The sequence below is a fragment of the Pygoscelis adeliae genome, unplaced genomic scaffold (genome assembly GCF_000699105.1).
Source record: "Pygoscelis adeliae isolate BGI_AS28 unplaced genomic scaffold, ASM69910v1 Scaffold234, whole genome shotgun sequence".
Classification (NCBI taxonomy): Eukaryota; Metazoa; Chordata; class Aves; order Sphenisciformes; family Spheniscidae; genus Pygoscelis; species Pygoscelis adeliae.
Window position 1 is genome coordinate 79,793 of NW_008824546.1, and position 16,524 is coordinate 96,316.

Sequence of the window (16,524 nt, forward strand, 5' to 3'; positions counted from 1 at the left end):
TTAATCTTCAGTGGCCAATGAATGATAGCAAACACAAAACTGATAGGTGAACTGAAAAGCTGGGCGGTTCAGACTCTAGATGCTGGAGCAGAGGAGCGAAATTGTCTACGTCTGCAGTTCAGAGATGGCTTTGACTCGCCACAACAGTGTTATCAGCACAGTATAGGCAGAAAAAACAGAATTATGAAAGAATCTATTAAAAGCCAAGAGTCTCTTGCAGATATTTTAAAACATAAGTACATTTATGTCTATGCATTTTGAAACACGTAATCTGGGTGATTTACCTTTCTGTTTGAGGCTGAGAACATACATAAAACTTGGTAAAATGTTTCCTGTTGCTTTTTGGTAACTGCTATCCTGGTACTTGTTTCACAGCTTCTTGTTTGCACCCCAGTAGAACCAGTATCTTGTGATAAGCTAGAGTAGAGAGAAGGTGTTATGGTGATGGAGTAGGAGCAGTTAGTAGAAAGTGAATGAAAAAAATCATAGTAGTTCAGGTAAACAGTTTTAAAGCCTGCAAATTTTTGCTACAGGCATTTTTAACCCAAAAGGGTTAAGAAGAAAATAGAGCAGATGGAGAGAGGCTCCTTGTTCTGCCTAATATGGCAGCAGACAGCTGTACTGCTTGTTTAAATCCCCTATGCTGTTCTGTCAGTACATAATGTTTACTGATACTGCTCCTCTGTGCAACTGTTTCTGCCAGGCTGCTGATAGAGCTGTAGTCTGCTGCAGATTGATTCTGCTTGCCTTTTGCAGTCTCCAAAATTACAGGTTTACACAGTAATTGCAATTCCCCCAACCTCTCGAAGCCCATCTTGTTATACCCCATGGTATATATAGGTGCTGGGGTTTCTGTACTCTGTTGTTCTTGGATGAGGTACTGCTTTTTGCAAACTCCAGCTCAGTGCTTTCCACTGGCAGCAGGTAATAAGAACATTATTTGTAGCCTTATCCCTTAAAACAAACAAACACACACACAAAACGTCACCACTGCTTTCTACTGGAACTCCTCGGTTAGATTCTGCACCAGCTCTTGCAGGCATCTCCTACTTCTCCCCTGGCCTCGCTTGACTTTGTCTTGCGATGGGTCCACGTGTTGTTTGTTCTCAGAGTGGAGGGACAGGCACCAGCCACTGAAGACAGTCAAACCCTGGAAAACTCCGGGGGCCCAGACAAACATAAGGTGGCACGGCTGTTACACGGATTCTCCAGCATCCACCTAGGTAAACTTAACCACTGTGGAGGAAGGGGTACGCTTGGCTCCATACCAACAGATAAAACAGCAAGGTGACTTACAAGGGTAGGCAGCAGATATGTATAGACAGGGTATTCCAGCTGTGAAAGGGTACAGTGAAGCAGTGGAAAGATGCCAGCAGAACTGTTTGGAGTGCAGCTATGTGATCTCAGCTCAAACTTGCTGGAGTCTGTCTGGTCCCAGGTAGTGGTCCTGATTAGAGCATGCGCCATTGTACCTTTATCTTGCCTAAAAAACCCTATGGAAATGGAAGGTAGCACTGAACAGGCAATCTAAAGTTCAGCACATTTGCTCAGAAAAATCCCAAAGTAAATAAGTGAACTGCAGCTTTCCTTAGTGCTGTGAAAAGGTTAGTTCTTAACAGAGATTAAAAAAAAAAACCTTTCATTAAAAAAGGAAGCAAAAAAAAAAAAATTGCATCCAGTTGGTTTGAAGAGCTGCTGAACACATGCTTTTACATAAAAATGTGAAAGTGGTTAAGACTACATATTTTGTAATACGAACATTAAAAAAACCCAAACAAGTCTCTTAAACTGATTGCTGCCAATTTTCTTCCTTGGCAGGTGATGTTCTAATAAAAATTGGATATGCTGACGTTTTAGGATGGACTCTCAGAGAGCTTAGGCAACTCCTGCACAATATTCCTGTAGGAACTACTGTACAAATCAGAGTTTACAGAGATTTTGTTGAAGTACCTCAATGCTGGCAAAGTGCAGTTGAATTAATTCCTGAAGCAAAGCTTCCTGTGATGACAGCAGAGTAAGAAATAAGTATTGTACACAACTAGAATTTCACACCTTGCTTAGTATTATAGCAAGAAACAAGAAATAGCATAATAGCTTTTTCATTTTAGGATAAAACGTTAGTCTAAGGATTTACTTTCATTTATTTTTCTGCAATAGAAAACTGTGATTTGAAATTAACAAATACCAAAAGAAAAGTTTACTTTTCTAGTTACAGTGAAAACAGGGTCAGGACAAACATTAATTTTAGACATGCCCCTTCCCACCTCCACAGAGACCATAAAAAGTCTGGCTGGCAATAATGGCCACTGAAGTCAAAGAGGCCCTGTCAACCATAATAGCCAAGGATCTAGACAATTACAAGTAGCTGATGATATCAAGATGGAGGTCTTGCTACAACCATGTAAAAAGCTTATCTGTTTCTTAATTGGTCTAACTACTGACAAGTGGTTAATGATTATGACTTTTAAAATTAAACTTAAGGAAAAAAAACACTCTTCTTCTGAGAGCCACTGCATACAGAAGCTTTTAAAAATACATTGCTCTCAATCCTAAAGGTGGCTCATATAGCAAGTATAATTAATCTAGATGGGATACAAGGCAGTTAAAACTTTGTGCCTCAGGAAAACTTTTAACAGAGAAGAAACCTCAGAGGTAGGGGAAGGAACAGAAGTATTGAAAGGAGATAATTAGGCTAGAACAGCAGAAAGGAAGCTCACGCAGCAAGGGGCTTTCCAAGAGATTAAACCTCTAAGCTTATGTTTAAATAAATCAATTATTTGCTATTCTGAAGGAGCAGAAGAAGGATAGCTTGCTTTTCTATTGACCGAATTACAACTTAGCTATTACTTTAGAGTCCAAAGGAAACTGTGTGCAAAGGACTATGGACAATAGTATTAGTTTGATATTAGAGGAGCTTCAGAACTAATGAACTTGTCTTTAGAACAAGTATTCACAAAAAACTTAGGACTCCATGATTAGTTAACTAAATAGCTATGGGAATTATTGCATGTTAAAGTAATATCATGCTGTGTATTTCCAGCAGAAGTGAAGATGCTGAGGATGAAGACACCACCAGGTCCAGTAGCGATGATGATGCAGACTTGGAAACTTTTCAGTATAAATCTTCCCAGTCATACTGCTGTGAGTTCACTCGTAAGTTACCATCAATATCCAAAATTTGGCAGATATCTGATACAGGCCAGACACTTAGAGTACGCACAGACACTGGTTGTGATGCTGTACTTCATAATGATGTTGATGCCTTGTGCAATCCTAAGTTCGATGCCAGTGGTGTTAGACCTCCCTCATACTGGGCTATGGAAAACAGTGAGACCAGTTCCTCTTCTTCCTGCCCTTCTGTATCAGAGACATCCTATCTGGAAGAATTTGCCTTTGTTTCAGAATAGCTCAAAACTTGACTTCTTCAAAACCTAGATTTCTGAAGTTGTATCTTACCTGTTTTAGCACATGCCTAGACTTCCAAAAAACCTAAATGTCCTAAGATATACAAAATAATATATGAGCTATATAAAGCTGTTTTAGCAATGCCCTCCCTACCATCAAAGATGCCCATCAATGCTACTTGTGGAGAAGACATTCAGAAACACTACCTCTGCTAGTCCTAGACGAGTAGCAGTTACAAGCTCTAAGGTCCAATATATTCATCTTTGTTTGAAGGTAATGTTCTTCATTTACTTGATATAAGGATGGTGCAGACAATTATCAAGAACTTCTCCTGAATACGTGGACAATTAGTGGCAATTACAGTATTTGTCTGCATCACAATGATAATTCTTGATATCTCTATTTTTTACATCAACTAAAATTCACCTTATTTTCTCACTGTAGTTTTACATTCAGTGTACAGAGCCACTTATCAGCAGTTTAGATATAATTTTCAGTGGAAAAAACCTTCGCACAAAATGTAGGAACTCAGCACTTTATTTGATGAGTGCAAGCCCACAATTACTCCAGATTAATTTTCTGAAAGAACTGAATTAATAAATAACATGTTAGTAGTAATTTATTTAGAACACAGGTGACTTAAAGCTCAGGTCCATCTTGAATCCACATCCCAGTTTTGTTTTTACAACTCATCAAGAAAAGGAGTGTTTCCCAAATCCCCACTAGCTGCCATTGATTTCTTCCCATTGACAAACTTCTTTGCAGCCTGAAAATAAATCAGAAAGATGGATATAAGGAAATATTCACTACAACACCATTTATCTTGCTGCTCATAGCCTCAGCCTCAAGTTATTAAAACAAACAACAAACCTCAACACTACTATAGTACATCATCAAGTAAACAATTTTCCTTTTGCTGTCTAAACTTACTTGCTTCTGATCTAGCTCCTTGTCACTATAATCTAAACAGGAATGGCAGAATGACAGTTGGATATAAGGCATGAACTCTTTGAAAATGGTTATTCCTAGAATAATTATTACACCACAAGACACAGTGGATCTCTCCTTACTACTAAAGCTATTGCTAATTGCTACTGCCACACAAATTAGTGGTGACTGTGAAAAAACAAGTTTTTCATCTTAGAATTTCTCCTTCTGATGGATTTCTGTATGAAGTTTGCTTAAGTATAAGCAACAAGGTAATTTGGAATAGCAATGCAGTTATGTCAATTTATCATTGAAAGCCTAATTGTTTTATTAAGCACACCAAATATTCTAGACTCAGGAATGCTAAAAGCCTTGACGCAGAAGTGCCTGCACTGGAACTAATAGCAAGTTTTCCAAGAATACTAGTTGGCAGTTTTGGTAAATTTAAGTGAAGTAGATGAGAATTTCACATACTTCCAGCTACGCTAGTTTTACAGTGTATTGGATTAAAGGGTCTTCTGTTAATAAAGATAGCCAGCTGGGATTTGTAAATGAGTTGCTTTTTTTAAAGACAGTGTATGTGTCTGTTTATAAACACACACAAACAAGCACTAGTTTTGTATAAAACAATGTTACACAGTGATTAAGGAACACCTGTAGATGCCAACACATACTTACATTCACAACATCAGCAGTGGCTACAGAGTCGATTTTTTGAGCAACAACAGATGGTGATGTGTGTGTGCCAGAAACCAATGACTCTGAGCCAATTTCATTCAGTAACCCTTCTGCAGTCTCCACTGACATCAAATAGGTGGCTTTCAGCTGGTTTCTGCCATCAAACAAAGCATTAAGGATGAGTGAGCATGTAAGTCCTGTTTTTATGTTCCCCACCACCCCCGTAAGTGCAATGAGTTTCTGGTGCTTTTTAAGTTTTCAAGATTCCTCTCTGTTTTGAAATGTTTTCCTTTTCAAGTATGGAAGGGTTCTGTAGTTAGGAAAGAGGCACCACAAATAAATAGCCCAAGCATGAAAATGACAGGGTACGTGAACACCTACAGCCTTGGAATGATCAGCCACCCCACACAGTCAGAAGATGTCTAGCTCAGAATTTGCTTCTGTTTGAAGTAGCTAATGCAGGTACTCCAGGAATTAGACAAACTATCAAGTTTAAAAATCAGGTTTAAAATTGATTTCAGTTTCTCATCAAGGACAGATGTATGCAGAGCAATTTTGTTGTAAGCAACAAAACAGCAATGAATGTAAAAGGTTAGGTTCTGTGTGCAATAGTTCCATGTTCTGTTAAAACACAGCAAGTTTATACTGCTTTTTCTGTTTCACACAGTGTCCTGGTTTCGGCAGGGATAGAGTTAATTTCCTTCCTAGTAGCTGGTACAGTGCTGTGTTTTGGATTTAGGATGAGAACAAAGTTGATAAGGCACCAATGTTTTAGTTGTTGCTAGGTAATGCTTACACTAGCCAAGGACTTCTCAGCTTCCCATGCTCTACCGACTGAGAAGGCTGGAGGTGCAAAGAAGCTGGGAGGGGTCACAGCCAGGACAGCTGACCCAAACTGGCCAAAGGGATATTCCTATACCATGGGACGTCATGCTCAGTATATAGAGCTGGGGGAAGAAGAAGGAAGGGGGGGACATTCGGAGTGATGGCGTTTGTCTTCCCAAGTAACCATCACGCGTGATGGAGCCCTGCTTTCCTGGAAATGGCTGAACACCTGCCTGCCGATGGGAAGGAGTGAGTGGATTCCTTGTTTTGCTTTGCTTGCACGCGCGGCTTTTGCTTTACCTATTAAACTGTCTTTATCTCAACCCACGAGTTTTCTCACTTTTACCCTTCCGATTCTCTCCCCCATCCCACTGAAGGGGAGTGAGCGAGCGGCTGCGTGGTGCTCACTTGCCAACTGAGGTTAAACCGCAACACACAGTCTCACTGCTACATATGAAAATCTTATTTTTATAAGCTAGTCCTTCTATTCTTTTTTAAAAATCAAAATGGCAGAAAATGGTTTATTCCAATAGAAATAGCTTGGTATTTTTGACTGAATTGCAAGACACTGCAAATATCACTGACTTTGAATTTGTTTTTTGGGTTTGGGTTTTTTTTTTGGTCACTAAAGGAAAAAAAGCAATAGAAAATACGTGAAGCCATTCAAGAAGGCAAACAAAAAAAAAAAGCCACAGCACTGTAACTCCCCAATACTAGGCAGCTTCTTTAAAAAAAAAAAAAAAAAAGACCAAAAAAGAGACCAACATAACACCAAATATAAAGGTCCAGAATTCACCATTTAGCTACTAGTGACTAAGGCTCAACCAATCATGTCCAGGTTATCATGTTTTGTGTAATCAAGCTTTAGGTGGAGTCTTGTAAGTATTTTATATATGCAACAGAGTATTTTTAATATTTCTACTTGAGTGAATCTGTACTATATTGTTGTATTGCACAACTACAGTTTGAGAGGCTCAGTGCATTTTAAAACTACTTGGAGATCAAGCACCAGCTAATGTGCACAACCCTCTATAAATTAGAAACTCAAACTTTGTTGGTGTTACTGCATCTCTAATAATAATTTCCCCCCATCTCAAATATTCCTAGGGGCACGTATTTCGAGCACTTGAATGTAACATCACTAATTCAGCGCTTTACACTTGCAGACCCTCATTACTACTACTCTTTGAAGATGCAGAAGATTGCTTACTATAATCATTTGGGGAATTGCCACAGTGTGACTGTAAAAGGAATTACCTAAATAATGCAATTTAGAATTCTAATTTAAATACATCTTAATACTACAGAGTATGATTAAAACGACAGCATCTGCTGATACTTGCTGATTTCTTACATTGAAACAGTTTTCAGAAAACGTTACAACTTATCTAACAAGTTTTTATTAGGAAATACCACTAGCAGAGAATCAGTGTAGCTTGGGGGGGGGGGGGGGGGAGCTTTTGAAGAATTTTACTAGAAGTATTGACAATGTTTCAATTTTAAGGCAGGGAAGTGAGTAGTTCCCCACGGAAATAGAGGACAACGATAAGCTTTGCAGTACAGAATAGTTTAAGTGTTTGACAAGTAGCTACCTGTTAAGAAACTTCTCTTCACAACACACAAGACAGTCCTTTACTCACTTACTTTGCCTTTATGACGTCGTCATTGGTGACGCTGCCCTGAGCAACTGCCTTTATCTGGTTCAAAGCAGCTTTAATGACCTGAGGATAATGACATCATTTAAGACTTCTTCCTGCATTAAATGTCAACATGTTATTTCTATTATCTGACATCTTAGAAACTTCAGGGGAGAGCAGGTGACAGTGTTGGGATTGTCTTCCTGAACTCAATTCTGAATAGCTTTATAACAAAACTAAAACCACTGTAATAAATGCCCAAGTGAGACACAAAAAACAGCGTGGATTTAAATTGCAACACCACATTAATTTGCATGGTCTCACCATTTTTCATGAGAGTATTCAGTTCTGCCAGCTTCGAGAGCCAGCACATTCCTCATGATATGCTTAGGCTTACACATGTAAATCAGAAACTACAGTCAGCAATTCAAGGTATTTTACTAGTTCTAGTTCGTATTAGGTATTTGTACTTCCCAGAAAGCAAGTCTCATTCCCAGCTTACAGAGTTAAGTCATTAACTGAACATGCAGCATTCTTATACAAGAAACCATATGAATTGATTTTTTCTAGATGAATCAGTCACTATCTCAAATCAAAACACTAGTTTGAAAGTTATGTTGCTAATACTTAAATTCTAATCAGCAACTCACCTCCCCAGCATTTGCAGCCTGGGATATGGTATAAATCCCAAAGAGCCCAGAATCAGAGTAGTTAACATTAAATGCGGAAGCCTGCAAAACAAACATTACACCAACCGTTTCAAGTATCAGAACAACTCAGCATCAAGCATAGGAAAGTAATTACTGTTAGGATCTAAAATACCATAATTCAGGAAGCTAAACTCCATCTGTGCAGAGGAAAGATCAAATTGGAAGGCCTTCTCTGAAATACTGTAACTTGTGCAAGAAAAAACTAATAAAGATTCTAGCTGAAGTAGTAACCTCTCTAAGGATAGTATGCATTTTACTTAAAATATTAGAGTAGAGAAACTCTTTGAACTCACGTCAAATGGCTGAGTAGTTGCTTTAGCAATACCCTGGGCCAATTTGCTGGTAACATTGCTTCCCCTCTTGATAAGGGGTCCAGCACCTAAAACATGCTGAAGAACACTGAACGCATTTGCTTCTGCACTTCCAACAGCAGCTCCTTCTGTGACAATAGCAGCATGGACAAGGCTATCACCATTCTGTTCTCTGATTTCTCCTAAAAATACAACAACAGAATAAAAGGTAATGCAGTGTTCAGTTAGAAACTACCGTACGTTCAGAGGTACAGAAAGGAAACATTTCTAGCCAGGAGTTAGTTTCATGAGAGAGAAGCCAGGGTGTGCAGTTACTGTATGTCCACTCAGGAAGACAGCAAGAAGCTGTTAGTAGGCTGTAGGTCATTTTAAAAAGACCTTTACATTCAAAAATTCCCTTGCAAGCACAAAACCAAGTATCTTACTAGGCCTTATTTCAACCTGACCCTAAACCATACATAGTAAGAGATGATAAAACTCAGTGAGTCTCCAGATAACAAATATCCAGAAAAGTAGCGTACCTTCTGTTCATAGTAATATTCTGTTTTGTAGAAACTGAAGTTATTCCAGTCAAATATTAAATGTTGGAAACTTTATTTTTTTCCCCATCTGTTTACAGAATGATCCGATACCCCAACTAAAGAATAGCTATTGGTATTAGCACAAGATACTTCTGAAAGAGCTAAGCATTGCTTTGTCTTTTATGAAAGACTTAAGACATTCTAACAGGTCTTCCCTAAAAAGAAAGCCTACCACCACTTCTAGACAGTCCTTAATCTATTCTTAAGGGAATTCTCCAAAAAATGCCAAGAGGAATCATATGCCAGCTTGTTTTTCACTTTATGGAATAAATGATCTTTCAGGTAAAGCTTTGTTGGAGATATGGGTTCAGTTTTATCCCAGAACTTTCCATGGTGGGGAATAATCCTCTGCTTATTTAGATGGGAGATGCCTCTGAACTGTCACTTCCCATGTATCGCATTTAGTACAACTATATATTTTTCAGTTGCAACTTTGAATACTACTACATTTATAATAAACAGATAATCAGTCATTCAGAACAGATAGAAGAAACATACTTACCCCCTCGATAGACAGCCTTTGCACTAGAAATACCAGCTCCACTTCGGATATTTAGAAAGTGTTCTGCAATTTGCTTTAAGTCAGAGTGCTTTACACCTGCAACACAATAGTTTATTCCAAGTAATGTAATGGCATTGAAAAGCTACAGCAGTTACATAGAAGTGTTTTAAGTGTACCGTAACATTTTGCTTCTACAGAGAACTCAAATTTCTACAATAGTTTTCCCTTATGAACTGCAGTGTCCATTAAAGAACATACATACCTATTCCTACAAGAGCCATCCTTGCACTTGTGAAATTGTTCTGTACAAAATGGTGAAGCTGCAACAGTAAATTCACATTTTAGGGTATTTTGTATAAAGAACAAAAATGGCAAGCGTGTTTCTGACATCCACTGTTCAGCCTTATACTTCTTCATGCAGCAAACTCCAATGCTTCCAGAACAAACTGTCTACAGAATAGCATTTTACGCCTTCTCCAGTGACTACTACAAAACCCTTTTATACAAGAACACTTGCATTTCATTGACAGCCTTCCTATCAACAAAAAGCCACTAACATGAAACACCTCTCTAAATGCGAACGTGTGTTCTGTACCCAATACTAAAAGCTGCATGGAAGTAAATTATTATAACACCAGACTAATATGATAGTAAATACTGGCTATATATTTACTAAATCCATTTTCTCTCTCATCTGTCTTTGATAAAGAAACTGAAACAGATTTATAACACAACACAAATAATCCTACCTGCTCAGAAGTAATTTTTCCAATTGCGTAATCTGGACAATATAAGGGGTTTGCCAGAGCATTCTTATAAGCTGCAGCATGCAACTTTTCCAGCACTCCTAAGAGGAACAAAGTTTCAGTGATGATGATTAACATAAGAGCCACTTTTAATGAAGATTATGAATAAAACTAAATGTTACCCCAGTGAAACAGAGCTGTGGTCCGCTTTAAGGACCACAAGATCTGCAAAAGCAGGTCTGGAATAATCCAATACACATTGAAGTTTCATCCTAATCCTCGGGCAACAGAATCTGGTCTGAGGGCTTTTATTCTTCTGTAACTTATTAAAAAGAAAATAAAATCTAATAACTTGCATATGCTCAACACTTTTTGGCTTCAACAGCAAGCTATAAATGCAGTCAGTGTTTGGGGGAGCAGTAGCAAACAACAACAAACCCCAATATCCTTTTAATTCATTTCAGAATCATCATCACCTTCACTGTAAGCATCCCTTGCTCCTGAGCTTGAGAAAGAACAGGCTTTTCTAATACTATCTGCAGCTTAGTGTGATGTCTCATCTATCTCCCTATTCAGATGAAGGATGCTAGTGTCTTCAATTCCCTTCTCATTATTTTTTTCTTGCATCCGATAGCATTCTACTCATTCCTGTTTGATATTCTCAAAATATTCTCAAGAGAAAGATGATACTCCTTCCTTCATAGTTCTGATTCTGAACATAACTGTAGCTGAAAAATATTACTATGAAAACAACCTGTAGTTGATACAAGTTTAAAAAACAAAGATTGTTCCTGATTCTGATTTAAAAAAAAAAAAATCTTAAAAAAATCCCTTCAATATAAGACAGAGATTTTTCCAAAGCCCAACATTGTGTTGTCACCTTTAACAGGTTATGAAGGTGAGCACGCTTCACAGATTAGTACAAATTAAGTTTATTGTGCAGAACTACCTGGGTGAACTTGGATGACTAGAGTTAAGTAACACAAGATATATTGGAATAGGCTTGGTTTGGCTGAGGCTTTGTGGGGTTGGTTTTTTTGGAGGGGGGTGGGGTGGGGGGTGGGTTGTTGGTTTTTTTTGAAACCCACAAACCTAAATTTATAAACCTAAAACTGGAATCCATTTTCAGTGTAATGAAAATACATACTGTTTTTATACCCAAATAACGATACAAATTCAAGAAGTCTTTCCACATCGATGAGTAATACCTAAATATTGTTTTCAGAACACAAGCTGCTGCAAATATATTGCCAACAACAGCCATGACTTGCACATTCTTTGGTTGTACTTCAAAAAAATTAAAAAGGTAAAATGGAAACTGTCAAGGAGAATGGTGTAAGCTGTCTTCAGCATGTTACTTGCTAAATGTTGTTATGCACAGCCTGGAAAAACTTGTGGATTTACAAAAAAAAGCTCCGTAACAACAGAAAGACCATACCTATCAACGGAGAAAAGCTGAAAAATGAAATGGTCATATGACAGAGCAAAAGGGAAACTACACCCCCCCCCCCCCCCAAATTTTTTTTTTTAAAAAAAACCCCCCGAACCCCCCCCCCACCCAAAGTTTTTCATTTTGAAGAAACTCCCATGAAGTCAATGCAGTGGATCAGAAAATACACTTACCAACTTGAGGGTTCTGAAATGCGATTGCTTTGTCAACTTTTAATCGTGGCTGAAGATCAGTTACTTCCCATGGTCTGAACTCTGGTGCTGTGGTGACATTAAGAAGGTACTCCATTACTGTATCACTAGATAAAAAAGTTACAAAGGCATTAAACAGAATACATGTATTTCTTTTGAAGTTGAAAGCAATTCAAACTAACCTGTAAGCAACACATTAACAACAAAATATATCACTCGAGCCGGAGTAGTTATTAGCACTGCTGTATAAAGTATGAGATTTCAACTTCAGTTCTGTAGCATCTGTATGCTCAGCAACATGATGCAGAAGCTGAATATTAATACAGTAATTTATTGATTTATTACAAAAAGACACGAAAATAGGTATTAATCCTACCCTGTAAAATGATAGGTCTCTACTACAGAGCAGTTTGTTAAGAATGCAATCATTCAGTTTATAGCATATCTAGATACCTACACATAGTCACGCAGGCATTCAACAGAGTAAGTCATTTTCTCTCTTGTTGAGTACACACTAAATGAGAAAAAATACAAAATCCATTTCAGCAGAGAGCATAGAATTGGATTTTCACACATATTCCCCATTGATTGAATTTGTCAGCAAGATATTGACTAGAATATCTAGTTAACCTTAAATCTGCTTGAGATGACTGTTTAAAGGAGTGATAATACGCACACAGCAGAACTAAGATATACGTTTTAGTTATGTCTAAGTATTCAAGTAATAAAAAGCATCTTGTGACCATCAGAATTTAAGATACCATGATAATTCAAGGTAAAACGACAGATGAGGCTGAATAGCAAAACTTGAAGAAAAATGTATATATGTATTAAACAAGGCAATTTAGAAATTATTCTCTTTGGGCAGAAAACATAGTTGGTCTTTTCCACTTGCTTCAACACATTTGTGATTAACAGGAACAAAAAAGGGTAGAGTCTCAAGTTATATAAAACACTGCTATTAAGCAAATTCTATATAAACCAATCTTACTGGATGATTTCAAGATACATTGCAAAAAAGCAGGCACAGCAAGATCCCTCTTTTATTTCTCTTAGGCTTGTTTTCTAGGCTTTAAACTCTCAAATCATGAAAGCCAACGACTGTCTGAATTGTTCCCAAAATTGCAGTGTGATGAGTGGTATCTATTCACAAAAGATGGAGGCGGGGGAGGGGAATGGGAATCTACTGACTTCAGGAAGTTTAATCTCGAAGCCCGAAAAGGCAGAAAGAACATTAAGCTTTCTGGACAAATTATATTTCTTCCAGGTACACAACATTTATATTTTGTTAACTAAAAGGTGTTTTTAAAATAGCAGTCATGACTGCATTCTTGAACCTTAATAGAATAAGTACAAAAGATGTTCCTTGTCAATGTTCACCATTCATGTACCATTACCACACTGAGCTTATCTGCCTATATATTGTTATGCTTATTGTTTTAAGTTTCCTTTAGTCATACAGCTTGTTAGCATTTTACGAAGACAGGTTATCTTTGTATGTGATTACAAACCTTAGGCTACCCCCAACAGCTTCAATGCCACGAGTAATCCGGAAAGAAGATGCTCCTTTAGTAGTCTATTTAAAAACAAAACAAAACAAAACCAAACCCAAACACTTAAAATTCTAGCTATTTTAAGAACAGATTTGCCTGAGGTTATTCAGTGCTCAGGCAAAGTTGAAACAGTATCAGTTCATTCATTTATACAGAAGCCATTTTGAAAAGTTGAGCCAGCTTACTGCATCTCTACTCCCAATCATTTCTGTCATCCTCTCTGATTTTCCACCGTAATTGATCACATATTTGCTCCCCAGCCAGATTCTAGAATGATCCAGGTTTGCCTGAACATTTAATAGGATTCTTTGAATTAGATAAGCTTGACAAAACCTGGGCAAGGAATGCCTATACATACTATTATGCTGACAGCTGTCCGGGGAAACAAGCTGCCCCAACCTCGGGCAGCAGTTGGGAAGGAGGTAATAAGCAGCTGGGATGTTGGGGGTTTTTTTTCTGCCTGAAACTGATGTGGATTGAGCCCATACAACAGCAGTCAAAGACACATCAGTGGCGCTGTGTAGCTCTAATCGTCACAGCCTGGCTGGTGTGCGAGAGAGGCCATGTTTACATCTGCAGCTAGAGCCAGGCAGCAATTGAGATAAACAGGAATGAGGGGAACAGCAACAGTGGGTCAAGCCCATGGGAAATCTAGCCCAACGTTCTGCACCTGACAGTGGCAACAGACAAGGCTGTTTAAATATAACATCCCACAACCCATTCAATGGTATTCCTGCAGTACCTACAGGAGTTACTCCTATTAGCAACTGTTTAAGGACCTGTTATCAATGAATTTGCCCGATTCTTTTTTGAACCTGCTGATATGTATCTGCCTCCACAGCATCTTGTATAACTGAAGCTAGACATAAGACAGGAAGGGAAAACAAGGAGCTTAAAATATCTTGATGGCATTAGTAAGAAAAAATATTCAGAAATATTACACACACACACACACACAAAATTGAGTTTATATCAGCTACCCAAATTAACTTTTACTGCAGCTTAAATGAGTTATGTGCATAGCTTGACATAGATATAATTTATATATATAGTTTAAAACACCACTGGAGAGCATAGTTCTAAGTAAGTATCACTGTCTGTCTTCCAGGAAGTAATGTTATTTCTCCTGCACTTGAACCAGGTAACCAAGAATCAATGTACATTGTTTTCCACTTTATAAGATCTCTTACATTAAATTTTACCATATTGTTTCTCTTTGCAATCATAAGCCTTCCACCATTTCATCTACTGCCAACACAATAGCAAAGAGAATAAACACCTACCAAATTAGATGCAAGACGAAGCAAGTGAGCAGTTCCCAAGTTACTAGCGGTTTCATATCTGCTGCCCGCTTTAATAAACACACCAATTCTTGAAGCTGGAGAAAAGTTTTCCAGAGATGCAATAACTAAGCCATTTGGTAATTTTGTGATCTGTATTAAAAAGAAAAAAATTGGTTTAGTCATCCACTGGAAGTACTGTCACAGTTCTGCTTTGACTGAGTTTTAAAAGATAAATAAAAAGGAGAGAGAAAAAAATACCAGTATTCATACTGACCTCAAGATCCTCAGACTCTGGAGATAATTTCACTCGTTCTGCAGTTGCTGAGGTTGCAACTTTAGGAGCTACCTTAAGTGAGTAAAGTCTCTTCTAGAGGAGAAAGCATAAGAGAATGGATTTCCCAAATTAGTTCATCACGTATTCCATTATATACTGAAAAAGCAACTAATTCTAAAGTAGAAATAGAATGAACAACTTCAAGCCCCAGAGTAAAAACAGTGATTCCCTTGTAATTCCTCTGATCGTTTTTTCCATCACTGCTGGAACCTGTGCAATGACTTATACGATGTCTCTGGAAGTTCAAGAAATAGCACTGTAAGAATGTGGTGGGGTTTTTTTCCTCCTCTCTTTGCTGTTGTGCAGTGGGAATCTCTACTGATACTATAGTCCATAGGACCAATGTATAGCAATTAACTGAACAAACCGCTACAGCAATCCACATAAGCAGAACACAACTTTGCAGCTTTCTAATTTATCAGGTGTAGGCAGTTCAACTCCTAAAGAGTCACCTCTCAGAACACCAACCTATCTACACTGACTGCTGCATACAAAGAAGACACATATTCAAGTCCCCAAACTGCAGAGTAATAACCAGAAGCAGGCCTTCAAACTGAAGAGGTGAACATCGCAAGAGCCTTCCCTTCAGTAGCTGGCAACAGAAATGACAAGATTATTGATTTCAAATCTGAAATGCTATTCCCTTCCACCCTTTTTGGAAGCTTCTTATACTTGTAAAAATAAATTTATTTATTACTCTTTTCACATTAAAAAAATAACTTCACTCCCCATACATCTCAAAGTAAAAACTGAGTGACAGAAACACTGCTGCACTCAGTTGTAGGATACCAATGACTTAATTCCCCTTGCTTTGTCACAGACTCTGTTCGATGTATGAGTCTAGGGAAAACTCCTTTCTTACCCCACCACAAGTTTCTTAAGACACCTGATTTTAACCGCTAAGCCTATTTATGAATTACTAGTGCATGTCCAAAATTGACTTGCAACCATACTGTGACTCAGAAGACGCCATCCTACTTGAGAAAGCATTTCCAGCGGAGACCTAACACAAGTTATATTTCAGCTGTCCGCGGGCTCAGCAAGACTTTCTGCAGCAGAACAAGCCCTCTGCCCCCTCCACGCCCCCAGGACTAGCCGAGTCCCACTTGCCAAGGGCACCACCTTGTCACAAGCAGCTGAAGCCTCCCCAGCGAGAAAGGATCCCCTCGGAGACCGCTCCTCCCCTCTCCGGCCATAGGGGCGGCCCTGCCTCGTCGGCCGCTCCCGGGAAAGGCCTCGGTTGAACCCCCGGGGGACTATTTATCAATAGTGTTCTATTGATAAAGGGATATCATTTTGGTGTGGCATCTTTTATATCTTTCCACAGACTTGAATTACGAAGGCAATTCCACAGCCTGATACCAGGGGAGACATGTTCCACAGAGCTGCGC

General features: G+C 38.4%; 2 protein-coding genes across 2 annotated transcripts in view; one reads left to right on the forward strand and one right to left on the reverse strand.

The window, feature by feature from the left end:
* Window positions 1-3,833, forward strand: part of PDZD9 (PDZ domain containing 9) — an 8,861-nt gene extending 5,028 nt beyond the window's left edge. The window contains exon 3 of the mRNA XM_009321794.1: window positions 1,819-3,833. Coding sequence (XP_009320069.1) covers window positions 1,819-2,018 — 200 coding nt within the window. The 3' untranslated portion in view covers window positions 2,019-3,833. The remainder of the gene's footprint in view (window positions 1-1,818) is intronic.
* Window positions 3,834-3,928: 95 nt separating this feature from the next.
* LOC103915049 (cytochrome b-c1 complex subunit 2, mitochondrial) overlaps window positions 3,929-16,524 on the reverse strand; it is a 14,067-nt gene continuing 1,471 nt past the window's right edge. Inside the window, exons 2-14 of the mRNA XM_009321795.1 lie at window positions 15,074-15,166; window positions 14,800-14,949; window positions 13,475-13,539; window positions 12,421-12,477; window positions 11,946-12,070; window positions 10,326-10,423; window positions 9,839-9,896; window positions 9,577-9,672; window positions 8,476-8,675; window positions 8,123-8,203; window positions 7,480-7,556; window positions 5,011-5,164; window positions 3,929-4,171 (exon numbers count right to left, since the gene is read on the reverse strand). Coding sequence (XP_009320070.1) covers window positions 4,088-4,171; window positions 5,011-5,164; window positions 7,480-7,556; window positions 8,123-8,203; window positions 8,476-8,675; window positions 9,577-9,672; window positions 9,839-9,896; window positions 10,326-10,423; window positions 11,946-12,070; window positions 12,421-12,477; window positions 13,475-13,539; window positions 14,800-14,949; window positions 15,074-15,166 — 1,338 coding nt within the window. The 3' untranslated portion in view covers window positions 3,929-4,087. The remainder of the gene's footprint in view (window positions 4,172-5,010; window positions 5,165-7,479; window positions 7,557-8,122; window positions 8,204-8,475; window positions 8,676-9,576; window positions 9,673-9,838; window positions 9,897-10,325; window positions 10,424-11,945; window positions 12,071-12,420; window positions 12,478-13,474; window positions 13,540-14,799; window positions 14,950-15,073; window positions 15,167-16,524) is intronic.